The 9,119-nt window shown below is 39.7% G+C and overlaps 1 protein-coding gene across 1 annotated transcript in view; it reads left to right on the top strand.

Annotated features, from left to right (window-relative positions):
- Positions 1 to 721: 721 nt before the first annotated feature.
- The window catches only part of LOC137261457 (arylsulfatase I-like), a 30,722-nt gene continuing 22,324 nt past the window's right edge, over positions 722 to 9,119 (top strand). The window contains exon 1 of the mRNA XM_067799207.1: positions 722 to 900. Coding sequence (XP_067655308.1) covers positions 738 to 900 — 163 coding nt within the window. The 5' untranslated portion in view covers positions 722 to 737. The remainder of the gene's footprint in view (positions 901 to 9,119) is intronic.

Here is a 9,119-nt window from a genome sequence, read left to right as displayed (position 1 = left end):
ATGTTCGAGGGCATGAAGACCTAAAGCACTGGAAATATGTTTGAAAAATATTCAAAATTTGAATGTTTCCGGTCTTGCTAAGTGTAAATGATTTTTTTCCGCTGTAGTGATGTAACATGAACAAAAATCAAGTTTTGAAATTCCCATTTCTAATATGAGTCCTATTAAAAAGCACGATATACACAGGAACGTCTTAGTGGGCTGACTACATGTCCATTTGAAGATGTCATTTTTGTTAATTTTCTCATTATAAAGTGCTAATCAAACTTTACACAAAGAAGAAGTAACAATTTCGGTTGTTGAACAGAGGTTGAAGTCGATTTTCGGGTTATAGAGAAAATCAAATACTTGCATTGTAAGTAATTGTTCTGTTGTCTGGTTATATATTTTGACAAATACGTCCTAGTCCAGCCATATAGATCCCCTTGAGGTACTGAAGTTATTTATTGAACTGATTTTTTTTAAAAACAAGTTTACGTCTGTAATCCAAATCCCAAATGTACATAAATACCAAAAATGAAAAGGAAATAAGGCCAAAAGAACACACACAAAAAATAAATTGAAAAAAAAGAGAGAGAGGACCCCCGCCGCCAAAATATCCAAATCATACTCCGCTAAATTTTACCGATCCGTAAACCTGACCCGGGTGTTTATCTAAAACCGGATCACCTGACCCGGGCCACGGTAACATGTAGCTGCTTCGTTCTGGCTGCAACCGGTTAAAGTGAGGCATTCTCATGCCCTCATTGACAAGTGTGGAAGTCGTGTATTACCCGCTTGTTGTAATTCAAACCATGTTTCTGCCTAACGTGTTCATTCCGTGCTTGGCTCTTGTTTTAGATCTACTTGCAATCGCCGCTAGTCCTCCGCATATTATTTTCTTCTTGGCTGATGATCTCGGTAAGTTATTTCTTATCTGTAACATTTGACTGACTGGTTGTTTATTTCAGGTTGTAATTATTGACGCCAGCATAGCAGATTCTCTTAACTTAATAGCGTTATCGTTTTTGCGTTGTGCCACTGCTCTCGGTCTGTTTTGTTTTTTGTTTTGTTTGTTTTTCTTTTTTCATTTTATTTTTTTGGGTGCGTTGGCGTTTGTGGGTAGTTTTTTCATCAGTAAGTATTTGTTAAGTATGTGTTGTTGTTTTGGTGAAGTGTGATAAACCATATCTTGTTTAAGGTTTTCTTAGTTTGAAACATGCTAAACTGTCAGATGGTACATGGAACCTTCGGGTATTGTTAAACTTTCATGGCTAAATGACTTAATGTTTAACCTGAACTTATTGAAAAGTGTATTAGCCATACAGTACAAATACAAACGGTAATGTGATTATATATATATTCTTTTAAAGTTTGAAATACAAAACATTTCACATGAATGCAAGAATCTACGCGAACCCTCTCAGAGAAGGATATTCGACCAAAATTCCAACCAAGATCAGTAAAATTCCAACATTTGAATTTAAGATTAATAACAAAGTATAAAATTGTCGTTGCTAATATTTAGGTTTGTCATATCAGAAACAATGAAAAGAAGAACAGGTAGACTCTATTGCTTTGCTTAGCATTCATGCACTGACTGCAACCTTATTTGCATCTATGAAAGACCTTTTTATGTAAAACAAAAATCGGATTTTCCCACTTTGTAGCATAAAAACATTAAGATACAGATAAATTCTGGGTCAGGTCCATTTTGTTTTTATGCAAAATAATAGCCCAATGACACTGGACTGTTGGGGGTTCGGGGCTACTGCTTGACACGTATTAGATGAGGGCATTGAACGCGTTTGTAACAAGCAGGCGGGGCAAGCAATCCGGACGAATACACTTTTTTTGCTACAGGTAGATTGGCGATTAAGCAGGTGCATACATGGTGATCGTGGCGTGAGATCAATACCGGTACTGTTTAACACGTGTCTCGTAGAGCTATTTAGTTCAGCAAGACACCATCACGACACGATTCGCACGAGGAAATTGAACTTTCCAATTTTTAGACGACAACCTGTTTCCTTCTTGTTTCAATGGAATGTTCTGAGGGCGTCTCCATATATGTGTCCCATTTACCGAGATATATCTGGGAAAAGATATCACCAAATATAACCGCTAAGCTAAAAAAAAATAAATTATGCCACAACAAGAAGTGTAATGAGATATCAATTCAAATTTGTTTATGACGTATGCGCACATGAAAACATACATAACCTACATAAAGATATTTCAGTACAAACCATGGCAGCTGCAGCTGGGACAATCACATTATAATTGAGTAGTTAAAGTCTGTTATCTAAACAGAAACAACCATCAGTTATGATCCATGTTTTGCCTGTATTTTGATATCATGATCAGTGAAAAAGATCTTCATAGGAATAACCCGATCGTTAAAGCGCCCGTTTAGCACACTGAAGACGCGGGGTCGATTCTCCACATGGGTACAAAATGTGAAGCCCATTTCTGGTGTCCCCCGCAGTGTTATTTTTTAAATGTTACTAAAAGCGGCGTAAAGGCATACTCACTCATTCGTGTGTGGTTTTTTTTTTTTTTTTTTTTTTGCTCAAAAGCGTTTTGTTGCATGACGTCACTGGGTTGCTGTCTGACAGAAAGACACCCAACATATTCTATGCTGTTCAGAGTCTCACCTTCCATCACCGTTTCATATCATCACTCCATCTATAATTGGGAGATTACCTCAACAACTTGTTGCGTAAGCAGTTATTTTTTTACCAACTACTTTGTTAACTCGTCAAGTATTAAAGTGCCACATATCTCCCTAAGACAACTAATCAAGACATTAATTAGCATCCCGGGTCACTAGATAAAGTTGCCGTAAAACTTACATAACCACTCTGTAATGTCTTGGTATCGCTTGAGCTTATTTGTACAGTACTGATGTCACTTGATATCTGATTAGCACTATCTGTGATCATCAGCCAGTACCACAGAGGATCGACATTATTAGCCAATCAGATTGCAGTATGATAGGCAGATAGTCAGGCGATGTGAAATGTACCCTAGTCAACACAAGGTATTCTGCTGCGGAGAGCACTTTGTGCCCTGCGTGGCTCATTTGGGGGACTCAATCTAGACCAGATGCCCCTTAACACTTTCACTTTCAAGTGCGAATTGGGAGTAAGTGAGTTTAGTTAACGCCGCTTTTAGCAATATTCCAGCAATATCACGGCGGGGGATGCCATAAATGGGCTTGACACGTTGCAAAATCCAACCCGTGTTATCAGCGTGGCGCTTTAACCACTGAGCTATCCCATCGCCCCCCAGAACGTGAAGTCTGTGTATTTTACTTCAACGAGTTTTTCACTCTGCCAGTTCCTTTTCTTTTACTAACTCTTCTTTATCCATTTCCTGTTATTTGTCTTTTTAATTCCTTTTCTTCCTCACACTCGCATTCCATATATGTGCTCGTTAGTAACAATCTCTCCTCCATACCTGGAGCAACACTTACTCTCTAAAAATATATAATTTTACCCAAATCAAATCCTTTTAAACGGGCAGGACCCAGTACTATATAGTCAATTCAGAAATTGATGAATGTCCAAATTGCCTCATTTAGACATTATGGAGAATAGAAGAGAAAACGATATGGTTCAGGAACAGGCAGATCTATCTTACATTCTCTCACAAACACTAACTATTTATCTCACTCTTTCATCAATCTCCCTCAATGTACTTCTTTCTCATTCTCTCCCATAAACAATGGTACCTATGATGATCCGGGTTTGAATTGGAATTGATCTTCAGTAACTCATGCTTGTTGTAGGAGGATCTGGTGGTCAGGCTTGCTAACTTCATTAACGCATGCCATATATATATATATATATATATATATATATATATATATATATATATATATATATATATATATATATATATATATATATATATATATATACATATACATACATACATATACATACATACATACATACATATATATATATATACACATGCTGTTGATCACTGGATTGTCTGGTCCAGACCTGACTGTTTACAGACCGCGGCCATATAGGTGGAATATTGCTGAGTGCGGAGTAAAACTAAGCTCACTCAATCACCATAAACAACTGTGGTTCATAGCAACGCCACTCGCACATACATATACATGTACCCGTATGGCGATTGAGATTGCGGGAGGCCACCATCAAGCAATATTGGTCGTGGGGAGCATCCACGGGAATCGGATGTCCTTGACCTTGTATCATACCTCAAACGTCTCGATCACTGTCCGTAATATCAGCCAATTGATTGTCTTGTCCAGAGATACAGGACCGCCATACTGCAACAACGCCTTCCCGATAGAGGCAAATACGTTGTCTTAGTGACTTTCTCGCTAAAATAATGCACGAGGTCTTGTTATCTCAGCTCTTACAGTATATTGCTGATGCGACAAAATGTGTCATTCGCTCACTCACTTTACAAATCTACTCGTGACAGCTCACTCAACATAAAGAAGCGACCTCTGGCAAATTGCAAAGCCTCATATCCTTCAACCTCAGAATTCCTACAGAGCCAGTTTAAATTTATGCGCACGGTAAACAACCAGTTTACATCTCAAAAAGATCCCCCGATGCGAGACCTGTTTGTTTATGCTGAACTTGTTATTCTGTAAAATCGTGCTTGTTCTGTTTTCAGTTTCTTTTTAATGTATTACCGTATGTTGTCAAGCGTTAACAACAGGCTGTTTGTGTAAACCTTTTGGAATGGAATGTTTTTCATTGTGAGAATATTTCCGTCTTCCAAAAAAGAGATCGAGTTGGTGGATGATTTAAATAATTTAGCATAAATCTCTCGTCTGCGTGTAAAACTCAGTCTGTCTGAAGGCAGGTTTTGTAAAGTATGTTTTATATTTTGAAAATAATGATGGAATCCGAAACAATCTTAAAAAAAAGGAACTATGCATATCAATTAAATAAATTATACAACGTCTGGGCATGAATTATATGTTCTTGAGTTCCATTCCACTTGCAAATGGTACTAAATGGATTGGTGGTCCGGCTCGGTGACTTGGTAGTATGTATCGTGTGTCTCGGTATCCCGGTGTAATGGATAGATGCTCGACCCATGAAGTGAGTGAGTGAGTGAGTGAGTTTAGTTTTACGCGGTGGACACCAGAAACAGACTTCACATATTGTACCCATGTGGGAATCGAACCCAGATCGTCAGCGTGACGAACAAACGCTGTAACCATTAGGCTATCCCTTCGCTCCTCGAATCATGAAGATCCGGGTTAGAATTGATCTTCAGTAACCCATGTTTGTAAGAGACGACTAACGGGATGGAGTGGTCAGGTTCGCTGATTTGGCTGATGCATGTTTCTCGGGTCCAGAATTGGGTTTACATATCGCTGGACCACTCTCTAGGTGCCTTCTCGACAGGAAACGACGCAACAAACGTCGGCAGTTACGTTTTATTTATAAAATGACCAGAGTGATACTATCACGCAATCGCTAAACACTCAGTCACTATTTCCATAATATGTTATGTTATCGAACACACCTCCTGTCGACTGATCGGGTTCGTTGAAACGAAGCGAAATAATGAGCTGTGCCTGTACTAATGCCGGTGAGTCAAAATATCGAATGCATTCTAAAATGCATTACCTTTTACCGTGAAAAGGGTTAAAGTAACATCATATGACATTCTTGTATACATCCGTCAAGTCCGCCACTTGCACATTCAATCCATTTGTGAATGAAACCAACAGATGGGAATCGACAAGTCATTCGGCACTCTCGGGTGGTCGGGTCACATCGAAAAACGAGCACAGCAAGCACCAACACCTCGAGCCTCAACCATGGGGAGTCTGAGTATTCTACACTTTTTGGAACTCTTTGTACAATGAGCGGTTTTGAATTCACTGGATTCGCTGAATTCGTAAAATGTTCATATATCACAAGCGACATGTCTGACCAGTACACTGTTGTACTCGTGACTTCTGTGACAAATCGTAGAGTCAAACGAGTGAAAGTTAGAAACATACATAGAAATGCTTTTATTACAAATATTGACAAAATGAGCTCCCTGAGATCTAAGTTTAGTATTGTTATTGCCTTTCAGTTCACAAGCATTATACGTTACAGATTTGAAGGGACTATTTGCAGATAAATTGGCAGTTGTTGTAAGATTCATATGGGCGGTGGGGTAGCCTAGTGGTTGTAGCGTTCGCTCGATGCCGTTGATCCGGGTTCGATTCCCCACAGTGTATGAAGCCTATTTTGGGATTCCCCGATGTGATATTGCTGGAATATTGCCAAAAGCGCCGTAAAACTCGCTCACTCATTCAATTGACAGCTGATAGAAACCTAAGTCAGGAACTTTAAAGATGATACTTGCCATCACCCTGCCTGGTTCAGGACTCACTTACTCAATCAAGGTTTGGTATATACCTAAGTGGGCGAACATTATCAACCAGCATACCCCCGACTGCTACAAACTGCATTCTTCCACGTGCTCCCGATGTAATCGAAAGTAAACTCGCGTATACACGTGTCATCATCTACTGAAATTCAATGTAAACACTGTTTCTAAAGGTTGTACGTTTTCGATGGCATTTAGTTTTTCGGATCTGCGGAACCATTATTGTAAATGTCTCGCCAAGGACAACACGCACTGAATCGGTGTACATTTGTACATATCGTATTCCTTACAGACAGGTGTTAGAGGTTTCGTTTCATTTTGGGGTACCGTATGCATAAATCATTTCCCAAAATAAAGACTGGTTCCAGGTGGATTTTGGCATCATTCAAAGAATGTACTTTACCAGGAGGCCATGGCATTAGCGTTTCTGTGCCCTCCTCCAGTGCGAGACCATTACTGCAGTGACACGGAGCAACTCTTACCATTCCGTTCTGGCTCGCTGGTGCCAAGATGGAAGCATTCCTTACTTTCTTGTGCCACATGTTGACTCTTATCCCGTAGCGTATACAGTGATACATTGATACATATAACCTTGAACTTAGAATGATCTCTGTATTTCCGAACTTGTAAACGAATGTATTCACCGATAAACCAGTGAAATGTTTGCACTATGTTTTGAGAAATAATCTGTTTTCATAATTTTACCCTTTCAATGAACCATGCACCAACTTTGCATAAACTGCTTATATTCAGCCAATTATGAGCGAACACTTGATATACAAATAACTGATTGAATAAAGAACATTGATGACGTGAGAAAAAAGTTGTTTTCCTGATTATGTTTGGCGGTCTGTAAATAATCGAGTCCGGACCAGAAATTCAGTAACCAATTGCAACAACATGAGGATCGTTCCACGCAACTGAGATACAATGACGACATGTGCCGACCAGGTCAGCGAACCAGGCCACCCGATCTCCTTAGTCGCCTCTTACGACAAGCATGGTTTACAGAAGATAAGTTCTAACCGGATCTGCATGTTACATCAATTTTGTTACATATTTTGAACTGCTTCAAAGCTCTTTCTTTTAAATGTAAGTTTATATATGTCTGCCGCCAGGTGGTGTCATATGATTGTCAGGTGCGCGAAACTATGGAATCCACCCAGTGGGTTTGAAAATCTGGATAAAGAAAATTGTACTTTTAAAGAAAACCGTGCCTTGATGATAAATTGTTCATTTTGTAATATATTCGATATCACCACTTATAAAGTTATATACATATTTGGATTATTTACAGTGGCACAATGGGTAATGATGTTTATTTTTCATTTTGCGTATTCAAATACTTTTACGCACAGTTATGTACTGACGATACATATACTCCTATATCCAGTACTCAATAAATCCTTGGTGCAAAGGAAAAAGTATTTCGAATGCCCACTACAAGCATTAAATTCCAGTGTGAATACTACATGGCTTAAAATGACACGGCGGACAAGTAATAAGGTCACGGCACACAATACATGTGTTGAACGGGCATCGGTTTGCTTGAAGTTCTGATTAATGGTAATTCTTCTGCTATTGGTAGATTCGTCTTGAATCTGAACAAGATCCGTGTTAGAATCTATCCTCAATAACCCACGCTTGCATTAAGAGGCGACTAACGAGATCGGGTGGTCAGGATCGCTGACATAACTGGAGCCTGGTTCCCTGGTGCAGCCTAAAACTAAACTCACCTACTCACTCTGAACATTAGTCTGTGAGCACCGCTCCCATGGCATTCACCGGAATGGTAAACGAGGGAGACACTGGCACCGATTCATAAAGCGGTCTTTGAATGGTACATTCAAGTATGGGAGCTACTATCGTGTTTGCAATGTGTGGACTGGGTCATTGAGTGATACCCCGTTTTCCGCTTACGTTAACCCGACACGCTGTGAATTCCCTAATGTATTGTCCAAGGAGGCACTAAACCCATTTCACATACTTACCTGACTTACTAGTAGGCTCGTTTTGGTTCATGGCATTCTCTTCTGTCGGGGTACGTCCAACCAGATACCCTGTCGCCCCAGGTGGTCTACAGGTGATGGCAAGAAGCGCAAGCTGAAAGAAAATATCCGCTCATTCCCCTGAGCTCGTATAGCGTAGCAAATCATTTACTTCCCTTCTTATTAATGTTTGTTGGTATAGTATTTTGTTACGTCGAGGTGTCTTTTTAACGTCTCCCACTGGGTCAGTAGGTCAAGGCCAACGACGTCGCACGTCTGGATATTCCAATTATCGCAAAAATACGCCGTCAGTTATTTCAGAGGAATCCATGCCTCTTATGCTAGCGAAAACGAGATCTCGACAGAAAACAGCTGTAAAATGTGCCGCTGTTTGAAACGTGATTAAAACGAGAAGACTCGTTCTGTGTAACATTGACTCCTCGCTGAGAGCGTCAAAGGAATCTCGCTTTCCTTTGAGAAACTGCTTAATAATATTGTCAGAAAACGTAAAAAACGTGTAATTGATCATACATACTTTTCTTTCAACAGAAAACATCATTTTGGACATAAGGCATGTGTAGTAAGTGTACGAAAACTGTTCACAAATTTCTTTAAAGTGCAAATCGAACCTGAAGGTCACATGAACATAAATCATCCATGTCAGCGAGGCTGACAATCAGATCCTGCTACTCGCCTCTCCACGAAGAGCAACATCTACCAGTTCTAGCCCGGACCTTCACGGGTCGTTCTATTCGTAATTCG

This window comes from Haliotis asinina, chromosome 14 (genome assembly GCF_037392515.1).
Source record: "Haliotis asinina isolate JCU_RB_2024 chromosome 14, JCU_Hal_asi_v2, whole genome shotgun sequence".
Taxonomy (NCBI): Eukaryota; Metazoa; Mollusca; class Gastropoda; order Lepetellida; family Haliotidae; genus Haliotis; species Haliotis asinina.
This window is presented reverse-complemented; position numbering and strand designations above follow the sequence as displayed.